A 20804-nucleotide genomic window follows, 5' to 3' on the forward strand; every position below is an offset into this window, starting at 1 on the left:
CCTTGTCCATATAATCGTATTCATTATGATCTAAAAGGGAAAACTGATCCTAGAACAATAATGAATCGGTTACTTTTGTCACATTTAATGTCTCCTTTACTCTTATCAGTCATATAACCTGTCAGATGAGATGCATTATGGTCCTGCTGACTCCTCAAGGTTTGGAGAGTGGCTCTGCCTAGGGATTGTAGCTGGGTATTCAGGATTAACTTTGAACTCAATGGGATTATCATGCTATTACCTGGGAAGGTAGGGCGGAGAAATAAGCAAGGCCAGTGATTTCATCCAAATATTACTACAGCATTGTTCGGTGAAGAGTGAAACATTGGACTACCTAGTCAGTTGCACAACTGAATACATTCAACCAAACTGTGTCTTCCGCATTTAACCCAACCCCTGTGAAACAAGGCACGGGATTTGGAGCTGGGTGTATGCATACAATCCATCATTATCAAAATATATACATATGGTATAAACATAGAATCATAACTTCAAATCATGTCTCTGTCATAATATACAGCATATGTAACTGGGTTTGATTGCTCCATGCTACAGTAACCCAGTTGCACTCGACACAGTCCTAGCATGGCTGTGTAATTCTACAATATTGTGTTGTCATTTATTCATAAGGGACAGACAGACAGGGTTCTCAGTGGTGAATTACTGGACCTTCCGTAACCCCCTGATACCCCTCCATGATCCGGAGGAGATTTTAAATTAATTAGAGACGACTGCGTCTCTCAAGGCCACATTGTGCGCCAGCTGCAGTCTGTGCAATGTTGTCAGCGAATGTGTGTGTGTGTGTGTGTGTGTGTGTGTGTGTGTGTGTGTGTGTGTGTGTGTGTGTGTGTGTAGGGGTCAGGAGAGAGTGGGCAGTGTGTGTGTGTGTGTGCCCCTCTCTCACTCAATAATCTCTTCATTACACAGTGCACCTCAGTATGAGGCTGGGAGGCTCTCGCTGCATCAAAGGTCTGGAGAACATCTCCTTGGCCCAGTACTGCAACACAAACATCAGGGACACAAAGCCCCATGCAGTTTCCTCCTCCTTCATCAATAATACATGTTGTTTACTGTCTGCCTGTCTGCCTGCCAGGCTGGCAGTATATTGACCAGCCTGGATTCTGCTGGAAGAAGTGTAACAAGGGGATTTGTCTGACTGGCAAACTGTAGGCTAAACAATGTGTTCACTACAATACAGAATACAGGTGTTTACATGCTATTATGACAACAACAACAACCAAATGCTTTAAAAAGTAGCATGTCATGTAGCATGTAATGTAGCATGTCATCATGTAGCATGTCATGTCGCATGTCATCATGTAGCATGTCATGTCACATGTCATCATGTAGCATGTCATGTAGCATGTTTGCCTGAAGTGCCTTTACTCTCTTAGCCTAATTGCACTAAAATAATACATTTTCTAAATAACAATTTAATTTCAGGCAGGTTCTTAGTAGCTCTGCCCTTGGTACATTGAGCAGAGAACAATTACCATAAAATCTATATTTAAATTGCAATATCAAATATGATTATATTCTTGAACATGGCCATTTGCTAAAATAATACTTATCTTCAAAATACAGAGGATGGTGTAAACTGAACCTCATGCTATTCCCTAGAAATCACAGGTCCCTAGGGAGTCCATAAATTCAATTATCATGCAGGGCAAACCATTACGTTAGAGCCTGGCTATTGCTCTCACGTAGGCAACCACTGCGGATGTACAGCATACACAAACCCCGGGATATGGTAAACCGTATGAGTGGCCCATTTATCATTGCCAAGGGACCCACACCCTGTCCATCCACACAGAGAAAGAGAATGAGAGAGATAGAAAGAAAAAGAGAGAGAAAAAAAAGAGAGGCACACACACACACACACACAGAAACGTAAGGCACACACACACGCGCGCGCAGAAACGTAAGCACACACACCCCCCCCCCCCCCACCACATGTGCTCCGTCCAGAGACTGCTGGCTCTGTGGAGATGCGATTTAAGCTTGGCTGTCACCCCTCGTCACTCATCTCAATGAGTGAAACCACTATGGGAGAGAGGGATCCCAGTGATGGTCCCCATAGTGGTTTTGCACATTGAGATGGGTGACGAGGGGTGACAGCCATCACTGGGATCCCTCTGTCCCGGCACATGGCTGATAAGCCCCAATCTGTAGAGACAGCACCTGAGTTCCCAGCGGTCCCCTCGGTCCCCAGTCCCTCACCAGTGAAAAAGATCCTCCAAACAGCTGTCAAAGGCATCTCCATGCTGTCTCCACACAGACCTCAGTCCACCACACAGACTTCAACCATAGACGTACAAGGAATATACTATAGAATGGAAGTAGGCTATTATACTAGCACAATTCTAGAATATAAGTAATGCTTTTTCTATTGCTTCAACTCACTATGCAATCCCTTTCTCTCTTTTCCCACTAATGGAGAGCTTATAGCTAGAATGCATAGGCACACTTTCTTGGTTCATCATCCATTTGGCCTACTGCACTGTGTGTTTGTCCAGATCTCTTTTAAGACTCAGATTTGTAACAGTACCCCGTTTATCTTAAGTGCATTTTCCCCCATGAATTACCACTGGTGCATTTGGATCCTTTGGAGTAAATGAGACTGCTGAATAGCCTCGAATGCTGATGTGAGAATGTTTCAATCCCTTTCGCTTGAGTTTCATTCAAGCGTGAGCGAATCGCATGCAGTAATCAAGGAAGGAGAAATAACGTGTGTGTGAGTGTGAGTGTGTGTGTGTGTGTGTGTGTGTGTGTGTGTGTGTGTAGACTTGCACGTGTGTGAATGGGTCTGTGCATGCAAGCTGTACGCATCTACACTTCATGATGGGTCTATTAAGCTGTGATACCATGGTGTGCCTCAGAAAAAAAAGTGTGTTTCACACAAAGTGCAGCGTTTATTTTCCCACGTTGTTTAGACAGCCGCTTCCAGTGGTCATAATCTCAGCCGCCAGCACCTAGCGACCTCAGAAGCCACACATTTTTTTTTTTTTACTTCTCTCTCTCTCTCCCCCCTCTCCCTCCCCCTCTCGCTCTCTCCCTCTCTCCTTCCCTCCCTCCCTCCCCAGCCAGCCAGCCAGCCAGCCAAGCCCAAATACTCCTCTCTCTCTCTGGGCTGGCTTCGATGTGAAGAATTCCAGAATTCTGAATTCCAGGGGAAACCCACAGCAGCGACTGGTACTGAATGAGAGGGTTTGACTGGAGAAAGACAGGCCACGCTTGTTGGAGTGACTGGGCCTGTGTTCTGCCTTCTCTGAGCATAAACACGACCAGTTACCAGAGCTCATCATCAAATACCTTGTGGGGGATCCAGTGTTTTTCTTCCTGACTGAGTTTGAACGGAAGGTGGCTGGGTGGGGCTGGCTGATTAAACACCCTGCAGGGCTTAAGATAATGTTTAAGCAGTACACAGCACGTTCAAGGCCTGGCAGGTATGGCTATAACAACATCTCCTTATAACCAATAAACCAATGCATATAAGTCATGTCTATCATATAGGGATTCAGTATCTTAACCACAATTCTCATTTAGAAGACCAGGGGCCATATCTATCAACTGTCTCTGAGTAGGAGTGCTGATTTGAATAGGGTTACATGGACAGGGTGAGAAACTGATCCTAGATTACCACTCCTACTCGGAGACACCTGATACATATGTATTGCTTTTTTACAAACTCCTGCAGTTTAAGTTCTGATAACAAACGTTAAATGCCCAATGAAGAATGATACAGAAGTCTAAGGCCCATGTCATTGGCAGTTGCCATGGTTTTGCGCAACTGTACCCCCCAATTTAAAACACTAGCTAAAGTTAAGACTTGTTACTCAGTTGTATTAACATCGAGTGTTGTATTACAAAATCAAAACCCTCCCTCCCTCCCTCCCGCCACAGAGAAGAGAGCATAACTAGTTAAAGAGGAGGGTCAGAGATGCACACTTCAAAGTCTACAGCATTTCATCTGTCGTCTTCTGGAGGCTGTGTGTGTGTCTGTGTTGGTATCTGTATATCATTACTTGTCTGTGTGTGAGGAGGTTACTCTCTATTTCACCTTGCCATCACATTAACAATTATCTCCCTGATGCAGCCCTCTGGTTTGATTTCTATTAAAGACCCTAAAGACCATGCCTGAGCTCCCAGAGGAGAGGAGCATCTCCCAGGCATGTGTGTGTGAGAGGAGGGATAATCCCAATTTCAAAATGGAGCTCAGAGAGACACACACACACCCCACATTCTTCTTTTACCACTCCCTTCCCCTCCTCCTGTCTGGCATAGATAACTCATCCCTCCTCCACCCCCCTTTCCTCACAAACACACCCGGAGTTGTAATTAGCATGGCATCCACTCTCATGACTCGGAGAAGCAGTAGTCAGAGAAAGCCTCGCTCAGCCAGGCATTAGATATTTCCCTCCTAGCTCTTCACTAAGGTCAGAGGCTAATCAGTCTCTTAGTCTGACTGACTACAGGACGAGGTGCTGACACACAGAGTTTCCCAATGGAGCCTGAGATAAGAGCTATGTGGGAACTTCTCTTGTGCTGGGACTGTATGGAATTTGCTACAGTGAGCCGCAACAGCGAGAGCCTGCACTGTGTTAAGACACATGTGACTCTGATTGCATGGTCACGTCTGACCTTGCAGACAGCTACAGCATGCCTCAGGAACCGCAATGCAGAAATCAATACACTGGGTAGGTCGTTCTTCACAGTCACAAACTAACATCCAAGTCTTTTCCAAAGACTCCATGGGGGGCTTCCAGGAAACATTTCTCTTACCATCGACATCGTCATTTAGCGAATGTTTTTATCCAGAGCAACTTACAGCAATAAGTGCATACATTTTCATACTGGTCCCATGTGGGAATCAAACCCACAACCCTGGCAGTGCAAGCACCATGCTCTACCAACTGAGCCATACAGGACCATCTATACAAAGAAGGCTATGTACAGTATGCGGCCATTGTCATGATGCGTATGCTTGCCACTCTATACAGTATATAGTGTTGTTCATATCCATGTCTGTCCTACTGTGTTTTAATGTTACGAGCCCAGGCTGTTAACTCGGTATTCTCAGGCGGACTTCTAAAATGCTGGAACTCGAGACCACTACCACCACGAAAAAGCATTGTAGATATGGTGATCCTAGAGTATGTAAATCTCAAGTCTGCTTTAGGATTGCTGCCATAGCGCTCTTTTATGAAGCTATTTGGGGCTTTACTGCGGTTCTAAACAGCTGAGTCCAAGGCCTGGCTGTCGCTCTAGAGACCGTGGTCAGCTGGTATCTGCTCTGTCACACTGTCAGTCCACAACCTTACCTCACGCCCTCTGCGTCAGCACGACTGGCTCCCTGGTCTGCTTTCCCCTTGTTATTCAACCGCTGTGTGTGTCTGTGTGTGTGTGTGTCTGTGTGTGCGTGTGTGTTTAAGCGCTACATTTGACGTCATCCCTGAAATCTGCAGCACTAATGAGCCATAATATGGGTTGATAATACCATGGTGATGGGAGCAAGACCTAGAATTGCCACCCGGAATAGTGCTGCAAGACCCAACGTAAATATATGTTTTTGGTTGAGGAAAGTTAGCAGTGCAGTGACCTTGGTCGATGACCGAGCAGGACTGGCATGCCTACAACTGTGGGCTGTGGGTTTAAGACTGATAATGTGTGTGTGTGGTGTGTCTGTGTGTAAGACAGAGCATCAACAGTACCATTGTTCCTTCGCTTTTGCTTCGTGCGACTTCCCTCTGCAGGCGAGCCACGGCCAGTTTCTCCCTGAACACAGAGAGAGAGAGAGAGAGAGAGAGAGAGAGAGAGAGAGAGAGAGAGAGAGAGAGAGAGAGAGAGAGAGAGAGAGAGAGAGAGAGAGAGAAGCAAGTGAATAGCTGATCGTTTTTCACTGGGACACAGTCAGGCAGGCCTGCCACCTCTCTCTGTCAGAGCTCCACGCACTGTGTTCTGCCAAACAACTAGCTACAACTGGTTTACCAACACGTCAACAAACAACAAACAGAAAGGGTATAGGGGACAGCAACTAGACACTACACACTAAACAGAGACACACTAGCCTGCGCCTTGTCAAAAATTGCACACAAAAAGCACGAAAAGCATTCCACTTTGACAACCATAAACATCCACTCAGTTATAGAGATACAGTGTCTAGCGTTCTATTTCTATGAAAACTGTAGAACAGACAAGCCCCCCAATCTCACGCGAGCTCAATCATTTTGCTAATGAGAGAAAGTGGTGCGTTCATGTACTGGCACTGATAACGATGGCCTCTTTAGAGCTTTTCCCAAGGTATCGCTGCCTGACAGCTCTCTCGGCCAGGCATGCCTTCCATATTAATTAACAACATACTGTAACATGTTTGAAAGCTACAGACAAGAGGAATTGTCCTGCTGCGGTTTCAATGCCAGCCAGCCACCATCATATTGTTACCCCACAAAACAACGCTTAGTATTCCATATTACTGAAGCTACCTGTCTGGAAGCAACAGACAACTCCTTTAGGCCAGACATACCTTCCATATTAGCAACATATCCAAAGGCAAGAAACAAGAAGTGGTACTGTAATGCTGTGGTTTCATTGCCCACCAGCCACCATTGTTAGCCTACAAAATAACTCTTAGTGTTAGAAATAGGGCAATTTCACGGCATCGGAATTGCGCTGAGACTCCAACAATGAGTTTCTTCTTTGACTCACCTAAGGAAAGTCCTGTGTTAAAAAGACTACCAAGGTAGTAGCTATAGTAGATGAATATGGATATAGTAGATGAATATGGATGGTGAAGTCCCCATTGAATTAGTAGTTTGTAGGACAATACTCGCCAGCGCAAAATAAGAAAGTTCTGGTTTGTTTGTCATCCAACTGCAGTGTGTGAGGAATGGGAAAGAGAGACAAATTCAATTACGCAAAGTCTTGGCACTGATTGATAAACAGTGATGCGGTGAAGCCGACCTGAAGTTGATGCAGTGAATCTGAGTGTAAGTTGACCTGCCCTATTAAAACACACACAAGAGCAAACAAACGTGCCCACACACACACACAGTACTGTGACTGAGCTGTGAGAAATCTGTGCCCATGTGATCCTACACACTACACCTGAAACACACTCACACTCCAGTTGCGCAGTCCTATTGGTAACCATTCCAGTTACTGTGTGTGTGTGTGTGTGTGTGTGTGTGTGTGTGTGTGTGTGTGTGTGTGTGTGTGTGTGTGTGTGTGTGTGTGTGTGTGTGTGTGTGTGTGTGTGTGTCTGTGTGCTGTGTCACCTTGTGAGAAACTCCTGAACTTCTGTAACTCGTCACCACATCTACACTGTTTTCCTAACTGGTAACTCATCACATACCCTGCTGCTACTGTTCATTATCTCTCCTGTTGCCCAGTAACCTTACCCCTACCCATATACATATCTACCTCAATGACCTCGTACCCCTGCACATGGACTCGGTACTGGTACCCTGTGTATATAGCCAAGTTATCGTTACTCATTGTGCATTTATTCCTTTGTGTTGTTATCTTTTCATCACTCATATCTTTTCTCTCTCCGCATTGTAGGGAAGTAAGCATTTGCCTGGTAATCTCCACCTGTTGTTTATTAAGCAAGCCTTTGTTAGGTCTGCGTAAGGGGTTAAGTTTCAGGCCACTTATTCACAGACATGCTACAGGGGGCAGGAAACTTAAGCTAACTGCGCCCGTTGCGAAAATCATTGCCAAAAATAAAGCCATTTTTACATTCTGTGTAAAACATAATTACAGTAATTGGTACATTTTTAACAGGCAGTCAAAACAGTACCTCAACATGGCAACATTTGACTCCAAGTTCAGCCCTGAGAATGTGGAGGGGTGGTATTTGAATAGGATCATGTAAGTAAGGGGTGGAAAAAGACCGCCGGAATACTAGACAACCCATTAGGCATATTTGATCCCGACATCATGTGACATCACCACCAAGTTAGCCCATTCTGCTGATCTGTTTCTCTGGGAACGGCTAGCCTAGCCTGTCCATGACCAGCTGTGTAAACCTACCTCTCAAAAGAGACACAGAATGAGAGTCCGTCCTTAAAGCTATCATGACAAACATTCCAGATATCAGAACTCATTCTCCTTGAGCTGTGATGATGGTAATAAATAAATAAGGCTGTGTTCCAATATGTCGCACAAGCATGCAGTACCACATACTAGAATGTATTGGGCGTGTGTTCTAATTAAATGGTATAGTACTACGGAATTGGAACATGGCCACGATGTGCTTTGCAATACTCTGATCCCATGTTTGATCGAACACAGGCGGAAAGGAAGCATGCTGTATGCTCAGACTGCTAGCTGTCCACAGTTGACCATGTGTTTGTGAACCTTTTCATCTCCATATTCAATTGAAACCCCAGCTGCATCCAAACCCTCCTCCCTTCATCCCTGCTTTTTCACACCCTGCTCTTTGAACACGGTTAGGGGGCTTCGGAAGCGAGTGCATTCCAACGGCAGCGACGGGCAGACAGATCGGGGTTGGCACCTCGCTGGCCTCCAGCAGTTCCCAGTGACCTGGAATCACCTGGCACTGCCCGCACCAGTGCTCAGTCTGTGCCCACAGTCTGCCCACAATATATCCACCACGAGCAGTTGGGGCAGTGGAGAGCAGGAACGCAGCCTGACTAGCTCCACGCTTCAGTGAAGCAGGCCCAACCACATAACACCCCCCGCAGACGCCCCACTGCTTCCCACGCCTCGCACAAGCTGCTGCTGCGAAGGGCAACGGGCCAAGGACCAGGGAGGGCCAAGCTCTGCCCCCAGGCTGACACCACGGGCAGGGCTGGGGCAAGGGAAGGCACCACAACCATCTCATATCCCACATGCCATCCCATCGCTCGCCCTATAGGGCTAGGGGTACTTTTGGCAATATGTACTGACAGTATGAACGTTATGCCAAAAAACTACATTTGATTGGTTACTGCAGGATATGGGATGAGAACTATACTGAAACCTTATTAATCAGGGTCCATATGCTTCTGAACATCTAGTTCTGACCCAGGATCAGCTGTCAGTTGTCCACCCACCAACACAATACTGTATTGGTCTTTTCCTCATTGGGATGTTGTTATTCGTGCACCATCACAACAACATCATCTTCCTTTAGGTTTCATATGACAGCCTAGAATGTGCCAAGGCGAGGCGAGGAAAGGGGTGTGTATGAACACAGATCAAATCAGCCCTGTTTCCCCATACATTCTCCCACATTCTCCAGGCTAACCAATCTTCCCCATCTCCAGATTGTTTTCGTCGTCACGCGGAGACAAAGGAGCGCGGCGTCGGAGCATCCGCGCCTGCAAAGACATGATCTGGCGAGGGGCAGGAGGATCAATCATTCTCCGGGAGATGTTATTTGCCAACCTGAGCTGACACGTTCGCCCCCCAGACACGCTTTGAACTGCATTGTGGGAGGCAGCTCGTTTTGTTGCGTTTTTTTCTTTCATCCTTATGATTGTTCCATTGTCAACCATTGTCCCTTGTGTGAGGTTGTCTGGTTTAAGTCTATTTTGTCAAGTCTAAGTTTGCCTGATGAGGAAAAAAGGTATCCTTACTCATAATGCGTAGGGTTACTCTGTATACCAAACTATACATTCGTACACTGGCAAGCCAAACCTACCTCTCTGTCCTATCAAAACCATTGCTACATATGCAGTAGCGTTGTGGCAATGAGAAAATTACATACTGTGGCAGGTAGCCTAGCGTTTAGAGCACTGGGCCAGTAACCGTAAGGTTCAAATACCCGAGCAGACAAGGTGGAAACCTGTCAATGTGCCATGGAGCAAGGCACTTAACCCTAATTTGCTGCAGGGATGCCATACTACTATGGCTGACCCTGTAAAACAACATATTTCACTGCTGTGACAATAAGACATTGTCCATGGATATATGCTACAAATAGTAATGCCTGGGAAGAATTTGGCTAAAACAGGAAATCGACCTCACCATCCACTACATAATAATGAAAACTCTTCTTCAGCAACATCAGCTCTCACAGTCTATACTCTAAACACACCACTCTGGGAAAAGGATGCCTGAATAAAATAGCCCTCCAATAGTGTTAATACAAGGCTTACATAAGCAAACGGAACATCTAAACCATGACGTTATCTCAATCTGAGTAAACCACAAATGTACACAGAGTGATGTGGATGGGAAGCATAAATGTTTGGATGATGATGAGTCCCCATGCATTTATGTATTTGCGCTGGCTAGCTCCACGCTGAGTTTTAACTCTGCAGATGAACAAGTCTAGTGTGTGTGTGTGTGTGCGCACGTGTGACTAAACATGCGTCCGTGTGTGTTTGGAAAGACCTTGCCGGTTGGCTCTCTTTTTGGCCATTTCCTTAATCCGTCTATCCCACGGTTATGCAACCCTCTCTGTGATTCCAATGCCATATCTCCCTCCAGGGAGCGTCAGGCCAATGAGTTTGTTCAGGCGCTTATCAAGTTGTAGCATCCATTAGAAAGCAATAAGGGCTAATGCTCCTTTGTGTGTGTGTGCATGTGCGTGTGTGTGTGTGCGCGTGTGTGCGTGTGTGTGTGCGTGTGTGTGTGTGCGTGCGTGTGCGTGTGTGTGTGTGCGTGCGTGTGCGTGCGTGTGTATGCACGTGCATCTACACACATGTATGTTATGCAGTTACAGCTATGTCACTAGAAAACTTTCCCCCTTAGCACTGAGATGCAGAGGGAGGCTTCTACACCTACCACCCACATCTGAGGGTTTCTGACCTTTGGTACCCTGTCCAGACCTGGGCTACACGGGAGAGCAGCGGGAGGCTGGAGCCATATGTTATCACCTCACACACACCCATGAAATGAGGAGGTCAGCGGGCCAATGAGTGTTACCACACCGCATGCGTCAACTATGGAAGACATGAAACATGATGAGGTTTCTTTGGAAACACACAAAGAACACAAAAGCGTTGTTTTGGATAAGAATGGCTCCATCTTTTAAGACATTATAACACTTTATAAATTACGGAAAGCCTTGATAGAGAACAGCCAGTGAACGAACCATGAACCTTTTCAGAGGCAGAGACATATTTTACAGTAGGAAAAGTTCAAACGGAATGGTGCTCACATATTATATGCTTTGCCAATTGCCTTATCTTCTGAAATTACAACACATTTATCACACATTTATTTCCACACAATTAAGAAAACCCAAGGATCTTTAGCTCATATTGCTCGTCAACGATCAGTAACAGTCACACAAACCACGAATCCTCTGTCCAATGACAGCTATGGCGAATTTAGCTCTGAAGCCTTGTGTCTGACATGGTTTAGAACGTTCCTAGCGAGCAAGGACCCCCACCCCCCATCTCTCTAAACGTTTTCTCATTGGGCATGTCACGGCTGACCTCGATTGTTTCTAAACCACATTGTAGCCACAGCCACAGTCAGACGCATTCCACCTCAGACGGAACGAAACACTCCGACAGAACAGATGTACTCTGAAATGGCCCCCGATGCCCCGCCATCACAAGACAGTTCACAGACAGAATACAGACAGTCGGCTCGGGCACGGTGGATGGAGATTGTGAATCATCGGTCACAAACCACTGCAGGTGTTCAGTGTTGGAACCAGACGCAAACGTGCACGAATGCGCACGTGACTGTGTGCACATACACACACGTATGCATGCATGCACACAAACATACACACTATAGGGCACTTTCGCCATCTATATCAAACCACACAAGCTTTTCATGCGCTCTGCAGCAGGCCCTTCAAATGCACTGACTGCCTCTCAATATGGGGGGACTCACTCTTAAGCCTCACAAACACACACACACACACACACACACACACACACACACACACACACACACACACACACACACACACACACACACACACACACACACACACACACACACACACACACACACACACACACACACACTCCATACCCCATTATGGCTGTTTACTGCTGACTCATCCGGGCTAGTTTTAAAGGCCACCCCTGGTCCCTTTTTACTCATTGTGAATGGGAAGCCATCGACCATCGTTTCAGAGGCAGCGCAAACACTGTCCCCTTTTACAGCAGCAGACAAACAAGTCAGTCCTCTAGAATAGACACAAAGGTACGGGTCAACACTGGCTCTCGTTCTCTCAAGGGTCCCCGGTCTCCCCGGCGAGGCCATTACAACGTGTTAGCTATGTCACACACATACCGATGTGGACACACACACACACACACACACATCTATGTCTCTATGTAAGAGAGCACCAGGTACCAGCAGCCAATCCAATTCTGACCCCACGGAGCCAAATAAAAAGTAAAGAAACGGATGAGGTCTGCTTGTTTCTCCCACAATTATCCTGTGATTTACGATTGGGATAGAGGGGAGATGAAGTTTGTTGACATTCCCCAGGCTCGGGTTAACCTCAATCTGAAGCCATGTGACTCAAAGTGCTGATTTAGGATCAGCTACGCATTTTATGTCACAATGAATAAGATGACATTGACAGGGGGAACCGGATCCTACATCAGCACTCCAACTGAGAGGCCTGATAAAGACGCTCCAGTTCATTCCCAACAAACGTCAAAAAATGGTTCTGTTTCCGAAAAGGGCTTTAAATCGAGATGTTACTAGAATGGTTTGACACCCGTCCTTGGTTAGGAATCATGATGGAGGCTTATGTTTCCAGGTTTTAACAATAAAGAAAGGATTTTCTTCAAAATGTCACACATCCTGTCGTTTCCTCCATCCACGCACCTTGGTTGGACTGTCAGGCTGCAACTGTATACCGTTCACATTGTAGCTTTTTCTCATCACATTTTTTTGTGGGATAAAGTATGAAGCTTTGATGGCAAAAAAAAAAACTCTCAAATGACGGCAGACACATCAATCTTCTCACAAATAGTTTGCATGTGAAAGTTATGACCCAGTTACTGCTGAAAGCCTACTGCTTAAAACTAGTCTTAAAGTCTTAAAACTAAATCCAATCTGGGCTGTTTCCAAATAACTTTTATGTCCACCGGTTTTATCTCTTAAACTTAATCCTTAGTGGACACATGTATCAAAGGGATAGATGCCAACACAATTAAAGATTAAGGTTATATTTAAAGAGGCACAACAACTAGAGTTCTACAAGCCTGTGTTCCAAGAATCTGTCATTGCATAAAGACTCTGATGAGAAATATAATCCATGGCTTTATTTTGTGGGCCAAACCTGATTGGCAAACTTTGCAATTCAGCAGTTAGCGACTGGAATAATGTCCTGCTAACATTTTCACCTTGGAGAACTCCCGTAGAGCGAACCCAGCCATTGTAAACCACAGGAATGTGGCGTTTTAATGGCATAATTTAACAGGGTAATATTGTACTTTGTCTCTAAAGGCAAAGGAGTAATCAGATTCCACCAACACCATCCATTGACAGTTACCACATAAAAACCTTTTATTGCCTATAAATGGTGTTGGGGTATTAAATTTTAATGTTGCTTTTGAGTGGGACACTAGATTCAGAAGGCCGTCAGCCACAACATGACAAGGATTTAACAGTCTTTCACATTTGAAATATGTCTTTCACATTTGAAACTATGTTGGCAATCGAAAACAAGCAGAGTCGCTGCAACTATAGAACAAATGCATTCATATAGCCTACACAGCTGCCAAGCTGAAATCTTGCTAATCTCAAAATGACTGAGCTATCCATCAGAGACAAGGCATTTGCCTTGCCCCATTTTCAACAGGGAAACTTAGACAGACTCAGACCGAAACAGGCTCATACTGGCTTGTCCCATGTCAGGGAGCCCTCCAAAGACCTCTGCTGTTTTTAGAGTTTCCCACGTGCTGTTCTTAGCAAGATAAATGTGTAGCGGGACTATGGGAGGAATGCATTCACTACTGCTCCTAATTGATGTGAGTGGTCGTCAGCAGCAGTACAGACTGTCTAAACAGAGCCAGGGGTTAGAGAGGGGAGAGGAACTCAGACCTCACACTCAGGCCTCACACTCAGGCCTCACACTCAGGCCTCACACTCAGGCCTCACACTCAGGCCTCACACATCATTACTGCTTTATGGGCGCCTCTGGGTCTCCCTACTGTGTGTGTGTGTGCGTGTGCGTGTGCGTGTGCGTGTGTGTGTGTGTATGTGTGTGTGTGCGTGCAGTCTTGTTCATGCTCATTTAAGTGTGTGTTTGCATGTGTGCGAGTGTGTCCAACCCCAGTGCTGGACAGCACAGAGCGGGAGATAAACTGGCCTCTGGGGAATTGGGTCCTCTTCCCAAATGAAACGAGTCTGGCTGCAAATGAGGTGGAAATGCTCCCATGCTGGGACACACTGGGGCTGGCCATTGAACAGGAGAACATTCCTCAGTAATTCATTTTGACCTGAACCCAATAGGCTAGCTGGGTCGATGAATGGAAGAGGGGAAGGAGGGGAGAGAGGGGGAGGAGAGGGAAGAGAGGGAGAGAGGGGGAAGAGAGGGAGAGAGAGGGAGAGAGAAGGAAAGAGAGAAGGAAAGAGAGAGAGAGAGGGAAGAGATGGAGAGAGAGGGAAGAGAGGGAAGAGAGGGAGGAGAGAGAGAGAGAGAGAGAGAGAGGGAAGAGAGGGAGAGAGAGGGAAGAAAGAGGGAAGAGACGGAGAGAGAGGGAAGAGAGATCGAGAGGGAAGAGAGATCGAGAGGGAAGAGAGATCGAGAGGGAAGAGAGATCGAGAGGGAAGAGAGGGAGAGAGAGGGAAGAGAGGGAGAGAGAGGGAAAAGAGGGAGAGAGAGGGACAGAGAGAGAGAGAGAGAGAGAGAGAGAGAGAGGGAGAGGAGAGAGAGGGAAGAGAGAGAGAGAGAGAGAAGGAAGAGAGGGAGAGAGAGGGAGAGAGAGAGAAGATAGTGAGAAGAGTGAGAAGAGAGAAAAAGAGAGGACTAAAAGCATCATATTTGATGAGGGGATGGCAGTAACCGGTTGTGATCCCTGTATGCTGTGGCTTGTCTGTCAACAATCTGACTGTCCATGTAGACATTTGAATTACATGCAAAGTGGTTGGCAGGACATTGTGAGTGGATAATAGGTTGTGCCACCATACCACTGGTTGGACTGGCATGACAACTTTTACAGTACTTCCACTAAAAGATCAACTTTCAACATTCATATGGTTTCATCTGAAAGTATACTCTTAGTGGGATTATAACAAATAGGACATTTACACAACCAATCCAGTGACTCCACAATACATTTCTCACACAACAACACACTTAAAAACTGTCTCCATACACCGTAGATCACACAGTACAGTTAATGACGTATGTTTACATCAAACTCTGTACGGGAGTAGAATGGGAGGAAAAAAGACAATGTCACTCAGAAAATGTTTTCATTCATCCATCGCGGGGACACATGCAGCACGACGCTTTAATTCCATCAAATCACATCTTCCACTTCGCAATCCTCTTAAACTAATCCCCAGGTATGTTTCACAGGACGCTGGCCTCAAACTGTACAGCGCCAGCAACGCATCTGCCCAGTGTGAACACTTTCACTTGGCCAGAAGCTGGCCCAGGCTGTCTGTAAAGTATCACTGCCTTGGGGGCAACTTACCCTGAACCATATAGCATTATAGTGAATCATCATTGGCAATCATAGCCTCCCTTGTGATTAAAAAATATGTTGTTAAAGAATAACAGAGTAAAACTGCAACGCTATTACATAGTCTAACCGCAACGCAAGTGTGTTTGTTCGAGACAGAATAACACAGTTTGACAGGAGAAAATAAACCAACAAACATGTTGTCATCTCCTAAGGTCCTGTGTTGTCATGTTGATGTGTTTCTGTCGCCTCGTTGTTTACTCCGGTAATCACCGAGACAGAAATAGGAGCCTTCGCTCAAGTCAGTGGTGTTTGAGTGACAGCTAAGGCTTCTGTTGATAAGGGCGTGCATGCAGTACAGTCATCCCGTATACGGTGACTGCTGTGGGGCTGGCACATGTAGCTAGCTAGCTCTCCCCTCACCAGTCATGGAGGTATAGGGGTAGTGGTTTACGGGAGCCGCACATCCATCCACAACGCAGGCACACACGCACGCACGCACGCACGCACACACTGGGGGAGAGCCAGGGGCACCCAAGCCAAAGCAGTAATGATGTACACACACACAGTCCCAGCAAGGGAGCACAATCCATACCCCACTACTGCTGTTTCTATGGCAGGATTAGACTCACTGCTGGGGGAAACATACTAATCTTTAATATGGCTAAGAGGGGACAAAATACATTCCAACACACACACACACCTCCCAGACTAGCTTGTTGTACCTCTCCGTGAACGATTGGGCACATATTCCCATTATCAATCAATCAGAATTAAAGCCTCCTTACAGGGCCGGCCCCCGTGCCGTTGCCACTAGCAACAGGACACACAATTGCTTTCCTTTTCCCTGCACTGGCTAATAAAGGGATCCTGCAAATCAGGATCATCTCCTGTAAGTAGCCTCCTGAAATAAGAAATGTAGCTAACGTTAGGCTACACGCTCATCGGGACCCGTTGGACAAACGCAGCTCACAGCAAGCTGACCCTGATTTAAAGAGGCACAACCGGTCTAATATGACAGCGCTACAATCAACGCAGCAAGGGCGCAAGTACCCTGCATTTAACTTTGCGGCTCCTTGCGACTTAAAGGACACATCTGGCTGAAATTCACGGCAACATGAAATGACAACAGGAAGAAAACACAACACCTTTAAGCCCAACATAATAACCTGGTCACGTAGAAGCCTGTGCAACTGATACAGAAGCGTGATGCCCCCAGTCCACAAAATCGGAGAAAAAATACTGCTGAAGTCCCATGTCTTAAAGGGACATCGCCACTCTTAAAGGGACATCGCCTGTCTTAAAGGGACATCTCCTGTCTTAAAGGGACATCGCCACTCTTAAAGGGACATCTCCTGTCTTAAAAGGAAAAGAGTGGCGGTGTTATGAGCGTCTAGGTGTTCTCCTTACCATGCCTGAGGTGATGCATCCTGGTGTTCGGTCTTCAGCTGACTCACATGGTAATCCTGCTGCACGCTGCACTGCACAGCAGCTGCTGCAAGCCACTGATCCCACCCACGATAAAGTTTACATCCACAATGCAGCCCTCTGCTTGGTGTGACAACTGAGCAGAACAGCGATCGCCCTCTCTCTCTCTCACTCTCTCTCTCTCTGAGCCTCTCTCTTTCTATTGCACTCCCTCTTTCTCTCTCTCCGACTTGCTCTACACACAATCTCTGCCTGTCCTCACTCTCACACACTGTGTGTTTCTATCACTCTGCCTCTCTCGTTCTCTCTCCCTCTCTCAACATGCACACTGCTGCCTCTCAACACCGTTTCTCACTTTCTCCTCTGTCTCTCTCGCTCTCAGCCCCTCTCTCGCTCGCACTCGCGTTACATACTCTGCCGCTCTCACACAGTCTCTCTCTCTCTTTCTCTCTCTGTCTCACTCTCGAGGTCCCTCCTCTTTCTGTGCCTCAGCGCTTCTCTCCAGCTCAAGCTACAGGACGTTTAACATGTGTTGGGGGGTGGGGGGGTGTAGGGAGGGGTGAGATGGCTGCTAGCTCTGAAGGTGCCACTTTCCTCTGGGGAGATGAAGGGAGATGAAGGGGGGTGAGGAGAGATGGGGAAGGGGTAGGTGACAGCAGTGAGGGGGGCGGGGGGGGGGGGGGGGGGGGGGGGGTTCAGGGACGTGAGTGGAGTTCGGCTTGAGATGTTTCTGACTGAGCTCTTTTCAGAGAGAGAGAGAAAGAGAGAGAGAGAGAGAGAGAGAGAGAGAGAGGGAGGCCTGGCTGCTTGGGACAAACTCCAGCCCATCTGCCGCAATCACAATCAGTCTCAGCTGAATGGCTGTGACAAACCAAAGCCCCGAGCCTCTCGATCAGGACGCCTACGAGGGTAGAGGGGGGAGAAATGGGGGAGAAGTGGAGAGGAAGGGGGAGGGGACCCCTCTCCATTGTCTCCCCCCTCCACTGTGAAAGGGGGAAGACACTGGAGGGGTGAAAGGGAAATTGAAAGGGTCCCGGCAGGCGAAAGCAGTCCTTGTTAAAATAAAGAGGAAGAAAAAGGAAGAGCTACTCCCAGCCTAGCCAATCATGGTCCCTCTGCCCAACATTCAGTAGTCGCTAATGTCGCTAAATGAACAATTACGCTAAACACATGAACAATTAGTAGCACCACAACCAAAGGGGACAGAAGCGGATGCCTCCTAGCTAAATTTATGACAAGTGAAAGTTGTAGTTGGGTGAAAAATAAACATGCACATACCACCGCATTTTGGGTCATAGAAAGTTAGGAGTTAATTAGATGGGGGTAAAAAACTAGAAACGCGCACATTGCAGTGAGAACACGCAGGATCTGAAAGCAAAACATTTGAACCGGTTAGATGACGCAACATCAGCTGGAAAGTTTGTGTAGTGATTGTAAAATCTTGGCGTGTCAAGACTACACATTTTCATTACTGGATCGTTGTGTCCCATAAAATTGACAGTGAGAAACCTATTCATCATAATAACAGGGAAGATTGACGACGGCTAATTATACTGAATATGACCGAAGTGTCATTCATCAAGCTTTATTGCATTTATCATAAGTTGCAGATGTGTCACACACACACACACACACACACACACACACACACACACACACACACACACACACACACACACACACACACACACACACACACACACACACACACACACACACACAATATGAATATGTGGTGAGGGTCTAATTTGATTTCTAGAGCAGGTGGTCATCAATTTGGTCCCATTGTCCTGTTTGGATAAAAAAAAGATAAATGGACTCAGAAGTCAACAGGAACGGATACATAATCAAGAAATATTGAGGAGTCGCCCCCACTTTAATTCAATAAACTGCATGCCCCCCAACGTTGAGCGATGGCCAAGTCTACAACGGGATCCAAAATGGACACACAGAAACACAGCTTGTCTGTAGTGAGACAGAAACCAGCAGACCAAGCCAAGTCATTCATAGCAGAGTCCGATCCCCCCGAAACAGGAAGCTCTGTTTGTTTGGACTTCCACGACATGGACATTGTATTAGAAGAGTTACAACATGTCCAGGGGTGAGTTAGTGTGTGTGTGTGTGTGTGTGTGTGTGTGTGTGTGTGTGTGTGTGTGTGTGTGTGTGTGTGTGTGTGTGTGTGTGTGTGTGTGTGTGTGTGTGTGTGTGTGTGTGTGTACGAGTGTGTGTACGAGTGTGTACGTGTGTGTACGAGTATGTGTGCGCATGCTTGTGTGTGTGTGTGTGTGTGTGTTGAGCGATCTTCTCAACTCATTAGGAGGCCCTGCTTACTACACTGCCAGTGGTGTCAGTGACAGATTCCAATGTTTAGAAACACATGGGTGTCAACATACCCCACACACACAACCTGACTGGTTCCACTACCACCACCACCACCACTACTACTACCATGCCCCTGTTAACCACCACCAACGGGCTAGCATTCCACTGAAAGGTGGGGGGTAGGTGGTGGATGGTGGTACTCCTGGGAGAAGAAGGGGAGGGGGAGACAGGGTTGATAAGGGGTGGTGTGGGGGGTGGTGTTGGGCTCTCCTCTCCTCCTTGGTAAAAAGCGACCACAATCCCCCAGCCATCAGACATTAATGACATGAACCTGGGAGGGTTTATTAAGGGGGAGAGCAGAGGAGGTTGATGACGTGTGTCACTTAGTTGAGCGCGTTACGTGACCAATTCCTCCCGCCGTCCAGGTATGTGTTCCCCCCCAGAAACTCGCTAGTCAGGGGGAGATAATCATGGGATAAAATGCAATGGTGTGTGTGTGTGTGTGTGTGTGTGTGTGTGTGTGTGTGTGTGTGTGTGTGTGTGTGTGTGTGTGTAAATGCCTTCACCCCCTTAATCTTCAGGGCCTCAAACACTTTTTACCACATCTTATTGGCGCAGACATACACAACGTCCAAGCATTTCTATACATGTCTGAATGTCTGAACACCAAATGAGGTACGCTAAAGTCTAAATACCCTTTTGAAGCTACCTCAGAAGTGTTTATAGCATATTTTTAGTTGTCAACAGACTACCCCCTTGGGCTGTTTGCATGTTGAGACGAGCGGTGGGAATGCCATAGTGTGACATGGGCGTTTATTTACCCAAACCACACACAGGCTATCCCGCTCGGGCTCCACTGCTCTCAACCACCGCCCGAGACAGCAGTCAGACTATGCAAATCATCTGAGCTGTGTTCGTCCACTTTGGAACGGCCCCACCGGCCGCAAACTGGAACAGACGTTTAACATTTTGTTGAGGGCCAGATTGAATGTGTCACACGATGAGTGCGATCTGTGATAATGTGCCTCTGTCATGTTCCATTAAGCAAGGGAATGGGTTGGCGTGATATGCTGGGGGTGCAGGTTTGTCTGCGACACCCTTCCTAGCCTGACTGTGCGACTCAAGGGAATGGGGGTAGGTAGCCCAAGATGTAGTCTTAAGGAGCCTACCGTTGTTGTGAATCGATTCTCAATGGCATTACGGTTCTAGAAACATAAATCCATCTACTTTCATATCACATCAAAATCATTTCACAAAAGCAAAATCTACACTGCAAAATCTACACTGCAAAATATACACTGTAAAATATACACTGTAAAATCTACACTGTAAAATCTACACTGTAAAATCTACACTGTAAAATCAAAACTCTACATTGTTTTAACCGGCCTTGTCACAGTTGCAGCCGACAGTATTTTTCCGTGACAACACATTTCTGGTGGTCCTCTTCCGTTCTACACAGGGGATCAGAACATGCTAGATGTAGATAGC

The 20804-nt window shown here is 46.6% G+C and overlaps 1 protein-coding gene and 1 non-coding gene across 5 annotated transcripts in view; both read right to left on the reverse strand.

Moving 5' to 3' along the window:
• LOC139413011 (nck-associated protein 5-like) overlaps positions 1 to 20804 on the reverse strand; it is a 158725-nt gene that overhangs the window by 87742 nt on the left and 50179 nt on the right. Inside the window, exons 1-2 of one of the 4 annotated variants that reach the window (XM_071159976.1) lie at positions 16974 to 17398; positions 5712 to 5775 (exon numbers count right to left, since the gene is read on the reverse strand). In XM_071159976.1, the coding sequence (XP_071016077.1) occupies positions 5712 to 5714 (3 nt within the window). In that variant the 5' untranslated portion in view covers positions 5715 to 5775; positions 16974 to 17398. Of the gene's footprint in view, positions 1 to 5711; positions 5776 to 16711; positions 16780 to 16973; positions 17399 to 20804 lie in introns of those variants that run through there. The other 3 variants (XM_071159977.1, XM_071159980.1, XM_071159975.1) reach the window with 3 other exon arrangements.
• On the reverse strand, positions 4856 to 4929 carry trnaa-ugc (transfer RNA alanine (anticodon UGC)). The gene has a single exon. It is a non-coding gene; the product is annotated as a tRNA-Ala (tRNA).

The sequence above is a fragment of the Oncorhynchus clarkii genome, chromosome 7 (assembly GCF_045791955.1).
Source record: "Oncorhynchus clarkii lewisi isolate Uvic-CL-2024 chromosome 7, UVic_Ocla_1.0, whole genome shotgun sequence".
Taxonomy (NCBI): domain Eukaryota; kingdom Metazoa; phylum Chordata; class Actinopteri; order Salmoniformes; family Salmonidae; genus Oncorhynchus; species Oncorhynchus clarkii.